The 15,250-nt window shown below is 33.4% G+C and overlaps 1 protein-coding gene across 1 annotated transcript; it reads right to left on the bottom strand.

Annotated features, from left to right (window-relative positions):
• Positions 1 to 837: 837 nt before the first annotated feature.
• tnfsf14 (TNF superfamily member 14) lies at positions 838 to 10,707 on the bottom strand. Its single transcript, NM_001281995.1, has 4 exons — positions 10,504 to 10,707; positions 4,293 to 4,332; positions 4,111 to 4,185; positions 838 to 1,226 (listed from the first exon to the last, which is right to left on the bottom strand). Exons 1-4 carry the CDS (start codon positions 10,705 to 10,707, stop codon positions 838 to 840), a joined length of 708 nt encoding a protein of 235 aa, NP_001268924.1.
• Positions 10,708 to 15,250: the final 4,543 nt, after the last annotated feature.

The raw sequence follows: 15,250 nt of genomic DNA, 5'->3' as shown, positions 1-15,250 counted from the left end.
CTCAATTCATAAATTTAAAACACGCTTTATAAACACACAAATCTAATTCATAATTCAAAACACGATTTATAAACACACCAGTCCAATTTGTAAATTCAAACATGATTTAAAAATACACAAAACCAATTTGTAAATTCAAAACAAGCTTCATAAACACACAAAACCATTTTGTAAATTCAAAACACGATTTATAAACACAAATCCAATTCGTCAATTCAAAACATGATTTGAAAATACACAAATCCATTTCGTAAATTCAAATCACGCTCCATAAACACACAAATCCAATTTATAAATACAAAACATGATTCGAGAATTCACAGATCAAATTCATAAACTCAACACACAATTCATAAATATGCAAATCCAATTCATTTGCCGAAAATATTTATGATTTTTACTTGTAAACTCACAAATTGTGTTTACAAATTTACAAATTTAATTTTGTAAATGTGAATTGTGTTGTGGACGTGTGAATTTCATTTTGTAAATATATATATATATATATATATATATATATATATATATATATATATATATATATATATATATATATATATATATATATATATATATATTTGTGTTAGACTAATCTGCCTCCATAAAAACTACCTCCTGGTCAGGCTTGAAAACATTCTGTAGTCTGTGCATGTGATCTGTTCTGTTGTAAAATTATTCCATAGGCTAGTGGCTCTAAAAGAAAAAGATGTTTGTCCAAAAGAAGTTTTACATCTGAGGACAGGCTCAAAGGAAAGCTAAATATTGCTCCTTCTATTATGTAATTTCCCGTCAAAGCTATTAAATGTCATATGATAAAAGGCAGACTTCAGAATTCAGTTAAATCATAAACAACCCAAAGTAGTTTTCAGCAGAGTTGGACAACACAATTGTGCAGTTTTTTACCCTGACAAAAATCGCATCGTCTTTGTAAAGGTGAAACACGCCATTGAGAAAGCTGTTTTCGATGCTTGGTCTTGGGATTTTTGGATGTAAGCTGGAGGATTGCAAAAGCAGAATCTCTTCGCCTGCGAATCGCTGTGTATTTCTGACTACAGAGTGGGTGAATAAGATGCTCTCCTCCTTGTAGTTGATCTTAGAGTAGACAGAATAGAATCCCTCCTTCTCTATGATGAGTTTTCCCTCCTGTGATTTGTGTTTGATGAAGTGAAGGATGGAGTCATGATTCTCATGCCACAGCACAACTTCATTATTTACACGCAAACCAGCTGTGAAGGAGAAGACAACGTGAATGAGACATACAGCACATTTTTCAACAATAAAACTTAATTTAGGCTCACAATTAAAATATTGCTGAGTTAAAGGTGCTGTATGTAGGTTTTTGACTCTTCTAAAGCATAAAACTATCATAATATGTTTGCAGATATTTAAGAAACATGCTAAGTGAACATTCTTGTTCATCTAATAAACAAAAAATGTCCGTTACATGCCGGAACATATATACTATTTATATTTCATCACCCTTGGTTGCCTTGGTGGAGAACAGCGTATTTTGCCCGTGACCAAAATGAGATGCAGATTCAGAGTTCCACATGAGCTGGTTATTAATTGCCAAATATCAATATAAATAATACGAATGTAAACACTTGGTGAGCAGGTTGCATTGTAACCCTGTGTCCTGACAACAGCTACATCATGAGAGAAGTAGCCAAAATAAATTCCTTGAGTGTGTGAATCACACTAGCCAATAAAATTGATTCTGATTAGCTATTTGCACCAGATGAAACACGACGGAATAGTGCACTCACTGCACTCCAACGAAATGGTAAGGTGTATAATCTAATTAATACATATTAAATCTCTTTAACAATTTTAAATCTACATGCTGAATCCCTGATTTGTGTTGGCTTGAACGGGTTCACAGTTCTAAAATTCAATTTAAAACTGTTTTTTTTTTTTTTTAAGATCTGAAGTTAACTATCTGCTGCTGCTTTCAGTAGTATGGCAATAAATGTCATGTGAAATGGCACTTAAATTCACATTAGCACTGGATAAAGAACACAAGGTGTACCTGATGGGAGGATTGACAGCTTATCCTGTTGCTCAGCTGCAAGTAATAGAAGGTGTTTCTAAAATCTAAATTTCAGGTGTTGTTAGGAAAAAAACTCCTTTTAATATGAAAAAAAATAGTCCTTCTATCTCGTGCTGTTGCTTTTATTTAGAACATGACTTAAGTCAGCCTTTAAGCTCGATAGTCAGACTCGCTTCTGTGTGTGTTTTGAACCAGGCATGGAATACCTAGGTCAACCACTGGTTGTCAAACTTACATACTGCACCTTAAAAGTGCCCCTTTTTATTTTGACATCTCTAATGATAGATTGAAATGGCCAAAATATTTTTATTTCTTTGTTATGTATTTTCAGTGGTTGAAGTGTTTCGTTCAAGAACAGATCTTCTTTAAAATCTTAAAATGTTTTAAATTTAAAAACTTTAAAAAAATATATAAATTACCTTAAATATTGTGTTGTAGATTTTAAACATGTCTTAATCATTCTGTCCATGTAAAGCTATACACTCACTGACAATCCATCTCTATGTTCCATCATCTCTACACTGTAAAACCCAAATAGTTAAGGTAACTCAAACCATTTGAGGAAATTGCAAAACTGATTGCAATAAACCATTTAAGTTCAAAAACTAATCTATATGAGTATTGTGAACTTAATCCATTTGAGTAAATAAAGAAATATGAGCACAGTAAAACCCAATAAATGAAGAGACCTTAAACCAACTGAGTACTGTAAAACTCAATAAGTTAAGGCAACTCAAACTATTTGAGGAAACCAATTGCTACACACCATATGACTAAAAAAAAAAAAAAAACGAATCTATATGAGTACTGTGAACTTTATTTAAGTTGAAGTAATGAGGTATTTAATTAACTCATTACCTTCAACACTGAGCTCAAAACTCGCACAATTTTGAGTTAACTACACTCATTTACTTTGATAAAGTTGACTGTTGGGTTTTACAGTGTATAGCCAAATCTATTTAACAATATTGTTTAATTTCTCCTTTACAATATCAGTTTTTACAAATTATCTGCACTCAAAATTGCCTTAGAATACACAAGTTTATATCTGACATTTTTTGTCAAAATTGAGTTATTGACATATTCTTATTAAAATACAACTTATTTACATTATGGGATGTTTTTTATAAGTTGTTTAAATTTTAAGACTTTTTATTTTTTTTAAAAATGTTACACATGGACTGTTTGCTGTGAATGCAAAAACTTTGAAGCTCAATATCTCAAAATCAGTCAGAACACAGATAGAACCTTATAGGTGCATAATGATGATGTGTTTGCTGTTTGTTCAATTTACTTATTTAAAATTAGCTGAAACAACACAATCCTGTAGATCCTTTTTGGCATCAAATTAATATTTTATATGTTTAATCTTCCTAAAATTGTAAAAACTAAGAAGTCAACTTTTAGTTAAAATTACTTCATGTTGCCTAACACAAATCAATTTTGTTAAACCTAGCATTTTTACCGTGTGTGTAAGGGTAGGGGTAGACGTTAATAAAACACAATTGCTGGCTAATTTAATACATTACATGAGTAACATTCAAAAGTTTTGACATTTCTGGCTTAAGGCTTGGAGTAGGGGTAGACGTTAATAAAATACAGTTTAATGGGTAATTTAGTAAACAATATGAATAATACTCAATATAATTACTGTTTTACATTATTGTGATTGTTGGGTTAAGGGTTTGACATAATTAAAACACAATTAATGAGCAATTTATTAAATTAGTGAATAATACTATGTATAATTACTGTTTTTATATTACATTGATGGTTGTAGTAGTGGTAGATGTTAATAAAGCACAATGAATAGGTAAATAATATAACCAAATTCACATTAACTTCCTGCCGCAGCTAGGAACAACCCAAAAATTGATGCACAAGCTTGCATTTCTGCTCTGCTGCATGAGCATTAGTTTGAGTAGAAGTTTATGGGTCAATAAGTATGGTGTAACCGTGGCTTAATACTGAGAAGGGATTGGATTTGTAATGTCTGTTTTTAGTGATGTCAACTAAACTAAACTTAATATCTAAAACAAAAAACAAATCTGTGAACTTACTTGTCAGCTGTCCCATTGGTTTTGATGGCTTCATTTCTCCAAGACGATTTTTTTTAGGTTCTGCAACAACTTTGTCTATGATATTATTGAAAAAAAGGTTAGTGCAGTGTTATGTTGTTCACATGTCATGTATGCTTCAAAGACTGATACTGGCAAACACATGCTGGTAGAGCGATCCTTACCTTGTTTGCTCATGGCAGTGTGTGATTCATCTGTCCGGATCTGCACAGACAATCACATGTGTGTGAGTATTTGTTTTTTAAGTGGCTTAGTTGAAACATTGTTATTGTCATTGTGTGATTTAACATCTCAGAGAAATTACAGTCATGCACCATGAGCTGCCGTTGTGTAAATGTCATTAAGAAATAGCATTACCTATATACTTTAAGGAATTACAGAGATAAAAGTCATTCCATTTCAGCATTGTTTTTATGCTTTTAAGCTTTTGACGTTTTATGGAATGGGTATTTATAAGTGGTATTTATAAGGCACAAACTATGGATTGAGTGGCGGAATGGTGGTTAGCACTGTCTCCTCACAGCAAGAAGGTCACTGGTTAGAGGACCAGCTGGGCCGGTTGGCATTTCTGTGTGGAGTTTGCAAGTTTTTCTGTATGCTCCAGTTTTCCCCACAATCCAAACACATGCAAAATAAGGTAATTGAATGAACTAAATTAGATACTCAATGTATGAGTGTGTGTGTGAATGCGAGAGTGTTTGGGTGTTTCCCAGTACTGGGTTGCGAGTCTTGCGACCAGAAGGGCATTCTCTGTGTAAAACTTACGAATGATTGGCGGTTCGTTCCACGATAGTGACCTAAATCAGTACATCAGATAAATCTAATTAATTAGAGACTAAGCCGAAAGAAAACTATGGATTGGCTGATTTACCGAAATTCAGATTCAGATTTCTGATTAATGGAAGTATATGCAAATTACACATTCTGTATGTTCATATTTGGATTCTACAGATTTAAAATATGCCATATATGCAAAATACTGAATGCTATAAATATTAGATTATGTTCAGTGCATCGGCAGCCATCAGCCCGTCTCAGCTGACCAAAGAAAGGGACGGTTGACGTTCCACCACAAGACGGTGACAGAGACTGCATAATAAGTCCTTAGACGGAGAAAAACTGAGAATTCTCTGTAGATTGATGGCCTTTCATGTCGTTCAGCCTTGTAATCTTAAAATATGAGCAAAAATAACCTGTCATCACTTTGGACATTACGCTTGAGAGTCATTCAAATACTAGCTCTAAAGTGACGTTTGTGACAGGCAACAGTTTCTGCTCTTCTGATTGTCAGCTGCAGATGTGAATGGCAGAAGAAAGTAGTTCCTTGTATAATACATGAGACGTGTTGTTATTTCTGTGTAAAGTCACTAGAACACATTTTACACATTAAATACTGCTTAAAATCTATTTATTTGTTCATTTAGTTTATACAACTTCAGTTATTTATTTGAAATGATATGAAGAGCATTACTGGTCTCCAAAAAAGTACCATGCAGAAACTCAAAAGCAAACTTACTAACCACAACAACACTTACAGTAAGTAATTCTTCAGAAATCCTTCTAATACAATGAATTAATACTTAAGCCAATCCTAATTCTACCCCTTTGCCCTTCGCCTTACCCCTCGTTTTGTGCGTTCATGTAAAGGGGAAGGGGTGACCCAATTATCTTTAGCTTGAAGGTGTAGGGCTGGGGGAAAGGGTAGATAGCCCTTTTCACTGAGATTTATCAGGACCACACTCGAAACCAAGGAGTAAGAAAATTTTCCAGAATACACCAGCTACAATGGCAGAGAAGCTGCACTTGGAAGTGTGGCGATCCACAAATTAGTGTTTTTTTTTTAGGATTATTATGAATTTTTACAACAAACAAGCATATGTTTAATATATTCATAACTACTAACATACTTGTTAACTAAGCTAAAATGAAAACATTTCGCTATCTATAATCCCAAATCCAAAAAGAGAATTGGGATTGGGATTGGTCTTTAATGGAAACCTATTATCAATGTAAGCCTTCAAAACAGTTGTGCTTCAGATTTATTTTGCTTAATAATTAGGGTTGGGTACCGAAACCAGGTGCCATTATAGCACCGGTATCTTTGGTATGCACTGGACAGAAGGTATGCACTGGACTGAATCAGCATTTGAATTTCGATGCCTAATTCCGGTGCCACTGGTGCTGCGATAAGAACAAAAAGCAAGTCGCACACCAGAACCGCCGCTTGGCTCTTCGTTCACACCATCTTTAAATATTTAATTCTAAACAGCTTTGAGGGATACAGACGTTAGCGATGTCAGGCGTTTGTTCTTGTTGCTTATAGAAGGCAAAGCGTGCATAACGGCGCATGCGGTGAGCGACTCCCTTCTTCAACACGCATGATCGCATTCATCTAATTTGCTTAAACTAAGCATTCTAAAGTATGGCTTTATTTTACAAGCAAGGATTCTGACACACCAACATGCAGAAGATGATACATAAAAATTGCGTGTAAGGGGAAAACATGTCAAACTTATGAAATTTGAGGGCTCATGTAATCAACTTAAAGGTGAGGAATGGACTGTCTTTGACAGCTTGTGACATCATCTGGCACTTTGAGTATGTTTACATGGACACCAATACTCTGATTTTAATATGATTAGGACGATACTCTGATCAAGAGTCTAGCATGTAAATAGGGATATTTGATTATCTTAAAGGACCACAGACACAAACTGTGGAGGAAACATTTATAGGCTGGTGACGCAATGACGTTGATGGATCTATGTGCTATAACATTTAACTGGGAATCATGAATTTAACATTCAAAAGCAAACTCATGTAAACACCTGAATCTAATTATTGTCTTATTCAGATTAGAACAAATCTTTAAATCACTGATGTCCATGTCAAAGTAGTCACAAGCCCCAAACCCAGAAAAAAAGGTGTTCCCTGATTTCGATGACAGCCTTTCCACAGGTTAGTAGTAGACTAATGTAAAGTTATAAGCATAATGCAAATCTTGCATTCATGCTAACAAACCAATGATCAAAGAAAACAATTTTTATTGCAATTTAGATATATAAAGTATAAAATGATGTTAACTTTAAACTTATTTTAAACTTATTGTTCAATTATAATGAATATATATATATATATATATATATATATATATATATATATATATATATATATATATATATATATATATATATATATATATATATATATATATATATATATTGGCACCGGTACCATTTTAAAAGTATTGATTTAGCACGGGTATTGAAATAACCCCAAACGATACCTAACCCTATTAATAATTGCAAACTGAAAAATATTAAATGACAAAGTCATGTTTTTATGTTGCCTTAACATAGTTTATTAAGTTTTTTTTTTTTTCTTTTTTGCAGCTATGCCGAGTTTAACTAAATATTTTTAGTTTGACTGATTTAAGTTCAGATGACTAGAAAAATTTATTTGATTCAACTTTTTTGTCATGAAGCTGTAAAGCTGTGTGCTGTAATAGTTAATAGCATGCAAGTGATGTTTGCTGTGTGGCTACTTGCATTTGGTTATCATCCAAATCAAAAGATATGCTTGTTCTAGTTATCTTAATTTGCTGGAACAGGTTGGTTGAGACCTATATTATTCTCATAGTTGTATTTGCTAGGCAGGGGTCAGGTAACCACAGCACAACATGTGGTTTGAGCTTAAGTGGGTCTGTCCAATTGCATTTCTGCAAACTTCAAGTAAACAGGGGGCAGACTGAAACTCCAACTGAACTTCTATCTACAGAGTGAAAAACTAAACGCATGTTGATTTAAATGCCTCTATTTGCACTGCAATATCCGTAAACTAACAGTTTCAATATTTTGTGTTTTTCTTTTATGCTTTTGCATTGCATTATGGGACCTTAATATTTGTGCCAACAATTATTTAATTATTAATATATTAACAACTATTTAGTACTGAAAAGTTTGAAAAAGTGATTTTTATTGACATTTTTCATGCATGGTTAAAGTGATATATTGTCTGTTTTTGTTGTAATAAACTACCAGTACATTTTTTTTTGTCATTTTACAGACTTATTTGTCTTTTATTTATTACTTGTTCAGTATAATGTTTAAAACTTTGCCAAAATGTCAATAAAAGTCACACTGTTAAACTGCAGAGTTGAATATTCAACATCAAGAGTTGAAAGAGGGGAGATCAAAATCCCATGATTAGTGGTGTAAAGTAACAAATTACTACTGTAATTGAGTAGTTTTTCCTAGGAATTGTAATTTACTAAGTCGTTTTTTAAATGTTTACTTTTACTTTCCCTTGAACTACACTGTTACAATTTACTATGAATATTTTATGTAAAGCTGCTTTGACACAATCTACATTGTAAAAGCGCTATACAAATAAAGGCGAAGTGAATACATTTTTAGTGCTGTATCGGTACTTTTACTCCCCTAATTTAACCTGCAGTCACTACTTTATTTTTATTGTCTATGGAGATTATAAAAATGGAGATAAACCCTCTTAAAATAAATTTTCATGTTACTATATATATATATATATATATATATATATATATATATATATATATATATATATATATATATATATATATATAATTATATTAATAGAATAATTAGCCCCCCTGTTTATTGTTCCCCAATTTCTGTATTTAATCGATTTCTTCTTACATTTCTAAACATAATAGTTTTAATAACTCATTTCTAATAAGTGATTTATTTTATCTTTGCCATGATGACAGTAAATAATATTTTACTAGATATTTATTAAGACACTTACAGCTTAAAGTGACATTTAAAGGATTCACGGTTAATTAGGTTAATTAGGCAGATTAGAAGAATTAGGCAAGTTATTGTATAATGATGGTTTGTTCTGTAGACAATCTAAAGGGGCTAATAATTTTGACATTAAAATGGCTGTTTAAAAAATTAAAAACCACTTTTATTCTAACCGAAATAAAACAAAAAAAAGACTTTCTCCAGAAGAAAAAGTATTATAGGAAATACTGTGAAAATGTCCTTGCTCTGTCAAACATCATTTGGGAAGTGTAAAATAAGGGGAAAAAAAGAAAAGAAATTTAAAGTTAATAATTAGGTAATAATTCTGACTTCAACTATATATATATATATATATATATATATATATATATACATACATATCTTACATGAGATCTTACATGAGATCTATAGAGGGATCTTTTTTTTGTATACATTGTCAACTATAGTTGCTAGTTGGCAAATAACTTGTTAGTATAAATCCTGGAAAATTGGAGTATACTGTGTTAATAAATTAATAAATCAAGTGTATCTGTCTTGTTTAATGTTTTTTTTTCTTTAGTTTTTAGAATATTCCATCTAAAAATAACTTAACACTTTAACTGATATCTTTAGTGCAAAGTAGACCTTATTTGATACACAACAAGATAACACTTAAGCAGAGTTAAAGTGTTTGGTGAACATTAATGATGAACTCCTGCTGGTAACAATCATTGAAGAGGAACACAAAACTGACTTCAGTCACAGCCTTAGGCTTTGCTGTCCACACAAACGGGAATTTTCAAACCTGCAGCTTTTTAAATGAGGTTTGGCTGCCAGTACACTCTAAAGTGCAGTGTCAGGTCACTAAAACCAAACGTTTTAAAACCTCTTCTCTGAAAAATGGGCGTTTTTAACAGGCTCCAGAGTGTCGGTTTACCAATTTCACATTTATGGCAAATAATATATTATTTTCATGGTCTTCAAAGTGAAAAAACTCATCATAAACAAATGAATAATGCTAATTTTCTTTGGAAATTTTAAATGCCACTTAAAATATATCCATTTCATTTTAATTTTGTTCATGTAGTCAGTATAAATGTTTATTTTTAAAAGTTGTCCCTATAAGTAATCCATTAAGTTGTTCAAAAATACAGTAAAATACTTCAATTCTGTGAAATATAATATCAATTTAAAATAACAAATTAGATTTATTGGTTAATACATTGTAAAATGAGATTTCTTTCCACGATGACAAAGCACCATTACCCTAATCTTTACTATCACATGGTCCTTTAAAAGAAATAAATAAAAATCATAAAGAATGTCTTACTATTATTAACATTTTGTGTAAACTGATCATTCAATTTTTCAGAAGATTCAAAAGAAAAAAAAACTTTATTTGAAATCTTGCTCAATTTTTAGTTTTAGTTTATTTCAGCCATCTGAATCTTCTTATTTTAGATATTTGAAACTGTTAGACTGCACTTGAATGAGTCACGCTCCAATGACTATCATCCACATTCATTGTGTAAAAGAAAAGAGCGTCAGAAACTTCTGAGATGAGCTGAAAGTGCTGATGCTAAAAGTAAAAGTTGCACTGAATTGTACTTACAATAGTTTCTTTGACTGAGTACAGACGGTAGATGAAGCAGGCTTCCACAGCCATGCCAAACAGAGCCAAAGTCACCAGGATGAACAGCAAAGTCTGGATGGCTTCCTTCCGATGTCTACTGGCCGGCTTGGGGGGTAGAGGAGGGGGTCTCATGTGTCCGTCAACCACAAAAACTGAAGGATACGACACGTTACCTGAAGCCATATGCACAGCGTCTTTGGCCAATTCAGAAATGACAACTGCACATCCAAAGTAGTGTGAAAAGACCCACTGCACAATGAGACTGAGAGATAACCATCACTCATAAAGCCCTTGGGTGGGCGGACGGTGCAAGTGAGAAAAAAAAAAAAAAAAACGTCAGACCACTTTCAGTATCTGGAAACAAAACTGTACCTGTTAGTGCTGTCTCACAAGTGATGGGTAAAGCCAATAATGCATGCTCAAGAAATTATGTGGGTGAGGGAAAACGTGCAATCAAATATGAGAAGGAAAAAAAATGTGCAATGAAAAAAGCTAACAGTGATATTTTATGTTATGTTTGGGTAGATTGTAGGTGGAATCTGCATAAGACTTGTTTTTATGACCATGCAACTGGCCCACCAACTCACACTCTTGTCTATTTCATGCAGTTGCTCTGAACCACAGCTTCCTATTCACATCTCAAACTTTTATTCTAACCGAAATAAAACAAAAAAAAAGACATTCTCCCGAAGAAAAAAGTATTATAAGAAATACTGTGAAAATGTCCTTGGTCTGTCAAACATATTTAGGAAATAAAAAAAAGAAGAAGAAAAAAAAAGAAATTTAAAGTTAATAGTTAGGTAATAATTCTGACTTCAACTGTATGTATGTCACAAATTATATATATATATATATATATATATATATATATATATATATATATATATATATATATTGTTCAAGTTTATTGGTCTTATTTAATGTTTTTTTTCTTTAGCTTTCATAATATTCCATCTAAAAATAACTTAACACTTTAACTGATATCTTTACTGCAAAGTAGACCTTATTTGATACACAACAAGATCCTCACAGTAAAATGAACATCTCATTAAGTATTTAGTCCCACTTACACAAAGAGAGTTAAAACAACAGAGTTAAAGTGTTTGGTGAACATTAATGATGAACTACTGCTAGTAACAATCACTGAAGAGGAACACAAAACTGACTTCAGTCACAGCCTTAGGCTTTGCTGTCCACACAAACAGGGGAATTTTCAAACCTGCAGCTTTTTAAATGAGGTTTGGCTGCCAGTACACTCTAAAGTGCAGTGTCAGGTCACTGAAACCAAACGTTTTAAAACCTCTTGTCAGGGTAAAGATATTAAAAATTGCCTCTGTAATTTTTTTTAATGGAGGGGAATTTATTTTTTTTACAAAAATACCTGTGAAGCCTGTCCTTAGATTAACTAAAATGAAAAAAAAATCTCAAAACCTCAGCTCATCGGCATTATTAAACAACTTCACAAACAGCAACAGCAGTGTCACTTATTACTAACCTGTTTGAACTTTTTTTTTTTTTTTTTGTCAAATGTCTACAAAGGTTTTTAGCAAGATTTATTAAAAAATATTACTTTTGTTACACTATAAAACCCAAACGTTAAGGTAACTCAAACCCTTTGAGGAAATTGATTGCAAAAAAACATTTATGTTGAAAGACAAATCCTAATGAGTACTGTGAACTTAATCCATTTGAGTAAACAAAGCTATTTGAGCACAGTAAAACCCAATAAATGAAGAGAACTCAAACCAACTGAGTACTGTTAAAACAAATAAGTTATGGCAACTCAAACCATTTGAGTTAAAAAATAATAATCTATAAATGAGTACTGTTAAATTACTCCATTTAAGCTGAAGTAATGAAGTATTTAATTAAATCATTACCTGCAACACTGAGCTCAAAATTCTTTTCAATGATTAGATTTAACTTTCAGTAAATTTAAGAAAATAAAGTTGACTGTTGGGTTTTACAGTGTAGACATCATTATTGTAGAGAGCAGTATGTGCTTTATACTTGGGCTGATTTTTGTATTTTAATTGTTTCTTTATCTGCTATGCTGTTGTGTGGGCCCAAATACTCTCTACTCTAAATCTTTTGAATCTTTTGACCAAACATGGCTTGGCTTTAGGACTTTAGAAAAACGCCAGACCACTTTCTGTATCTGGAAACAAAACTGTACCTGTTAGTGCTGTCTCACAAGTGATGGGTAAAGCCAAAAATGCATGCTCAAGAAATTATGTGGGTGAGAGAAAACGTGCAATCAAATATGAGAAGGAAAAAATGTGCAATGAAAAAAGCTAACAGTGATATTTTATGTTATGTTTGGGTAGATTGTACTTGTTTTTATGACCATGCAACTGGCCCACCAACTCACACTCTTGTCTATTTCATGCAGTTGCTCTGAACCACAGCTTCCTATTCACATCTCAAACTCTTTTTTTTAAATAACTCAGAGGTAGAACAATGACTTTTGGCATGCATAAGTCAATTTGGTTACGTATGTTTGCTAATCTGGGGAAACCATGGTCACATGTTTCTATTGGCTGTATTTCAAAATAGCTTAGATACTAAACAGCAACTAACTTTTAAGTTTTTTAAACTAATGATAGCAAATAATTCTAGCTCACATTTGGCATTAATCTGGCACAGCAGGCATTCATCCAGCGCTGGCATACAGCATGTGGGCCAAACATGGCACCATCTTTAAGGCGGCATACAAAAACATGGGCCAGAAATTGAATGTAGCATTTGGCCCAGATTTGATAAAACTGATCAGTCGGCCATGTAAGTTTGGCCTATCTCAACCCACATTTAAAATACATTTGAATTATTTTTGAGTACAGAAAATCGATTCTACCAATCAGGTCGCTTCAAGAACTCACTTGGCTGAGACTTGGCCCAAATATGGTCAATGTTTAGCCCTTGTCTGGAAGCAAGACTTGCTCCAGTCATACACTGTAATTTACTGCAGCATGTGGGCCAAGCAAAGCTGATTGTGTCCCATAACTAGGCCTGAAAGGGGCCAGATATCTTGGCATGTCACAACTGCAATGAAGCATTGCGCTTTAGCTACGCTATAGAATGATTTTATGTGGCTGCCATTTTAAAAGCAAAACTGAGGCTGCAGTGGGAAGAAGCCCGAAAGTGTCGCCTGAAGTCACACAGGAACGTTGTGAACCTGGCTGTATATCTTATCAGTGAAGAGAAAGTGACACAAATGTATCATTTCACCGCCTTCGAAGTGACCCGAATGTCTGTCCTGAATGGATAGTTAACAAAAAGGCATATCAGACCATATTTTCTGCTAAGTCAAGAAAAATGGCACAAGTTAGCTATCGTTTTCTTTCTCAAACTCTCATTTTAGATGCCATCTATCAAACTCAAGTTATTGAACTGACTATTTCACTATTTCATTAGACTTGTCACAATACTGAATTTCAGCACTTATTTAGGAACTGAAATAAAAAATAAATAAAAAAAAAACATCCATTTCCTGCTAACAATTAAGTGCTGTTTAGTGCGTTCTTAAACAGCACTGATTTGCCATACTATTCACCAGTGGGTGACAGAAATGTCTGTAATTGACTGTGAAGGTCATCAGCTATAAAATGCTCTAGTCTCCGTGTATCCGTTTGCACTTGGTAAAGTGCAGTGAATTGATGACCTTCACGGCCAATCACAGTCATTTGTGTAAAGCACTGGTGAATACTATGGCAAATCAACGGTGTTCAAGAACGTGCTCAACAGTGCTTAAATGTTAATGGGAAATGGACATTTTTAAAATTACAACACTCTTACAGACAACACGAGGTTGTGCTACAGAGGACTGCATTGTTTTATCGCTCACTGGGTTACATAGGCTGAACAGGGAAGCGTTCCCACTGTGTTTACCTGGTGCCATGAACTGAAGTCTAGGAGGACACTTAAGCGTATCACTCTTAAAGAGATTGTGATGTTGTTTGATGTCTAATATGCTTTTAATTGTTTACATTAAACTGAACTGAATGATATTAAAGTGGTTTAAATTACATCTGCACTCTAAAATTGCGTTGTAGTCCACAGCATGTTGTTGCAATGTTTATAGTGCTCATTTTTAAAAGTGGCGGCTGCATGAAATTTGCATATAGTCATACTTTTTCTTGAAGTGATCTGAATGGTAGAATTGTTTCTCTTTGTGTCGGGTGACACAGCAGTTCAGTGGCTGGGGCTGCTACCTTGCAGCGGGAGGGCCAATAGTTCAAGTCCTAATTGAGCCAGTCCCACGTTCTGCACGGAGTTTGCAAGTTCTCTCCATGTTCGCATGGGTTTTCCCAGGGTACTCTGTTTTTTTTTCCCACAGTCTAAAAACATGTGACATAAGCAAATTGTAATAACAGTCACAAGCATTTAACACATACATTCTGAATAGATTCGTATAGAACCACCTTATATACCAAGGTAAAGGTAAAAAATGAACCAGGTGCTCTCAGGAAATGCATGATCTCATCTATCTCTGAGCTCAGGGTTCTCTCCCAGGACAGGATGCCAAACCTGCTATTACAGTTAAGTATTACCTAAGTGTGAAACTTGAAACTCAAAAATAATTTACATGTATTTTAAATGTGGGACAAGATTGGTCAAACTTAAGTGGCCCACACATAATTTTTTAACATCTGGGCCAAGTCTTGTGTGCCTCTTTAAAGAAGGTGCCACCTCTGTCAAACCCAGGCCATGTTTGGCCCACATGCTA

The sequence above is a fragment of the Danio rerio genome, chromosome 3, assembly GCF_049306965.1.
Source record: "Danio rerio strain Tuebingen ecotype United States chromosome 3, GRCz12tu, whole genome shotgun sequence".
In the NCBI taxonomy this organism is placed as follows: Eukaryota; Metazoa; Chordata; class Actinopteri; order Cypriniformes; family Danionidae; genus Danio; species Danio rerio.
Note: the sequence above shows the minus strand (reverse complement) of the source record. Positions and strands in the feature narration are given on the sequence as shown.

What these genes read in the sequence shown, in the direction of transcription:
- tnfsf14 (NM_001281995.1), bottom strand. Translation starts at nt 10,707, where the DNA reads ATGGCTTCAGGTAACGTGTCGTATCCTTCAGTTTTTGTGGTTGACGGA. An exon ending in CACTGCCATGAGCAAACAAG is followed by an intron (nt 4,186 to 4,292) that starts GTAAGGATCGCT and finishes ATAATATCATAG; the next exon opens with ACAAAGTTGTTGCAGAACCT. An exon ending in ACCAATGGGACAGCTGACAA is followed by an intron (nt 1,227 to 4,110) that starts GTAAGTTCACAG and finishes TCTCCTTCACAG; the next exon opens with CTGGTTTGCGTGTAAATAAT.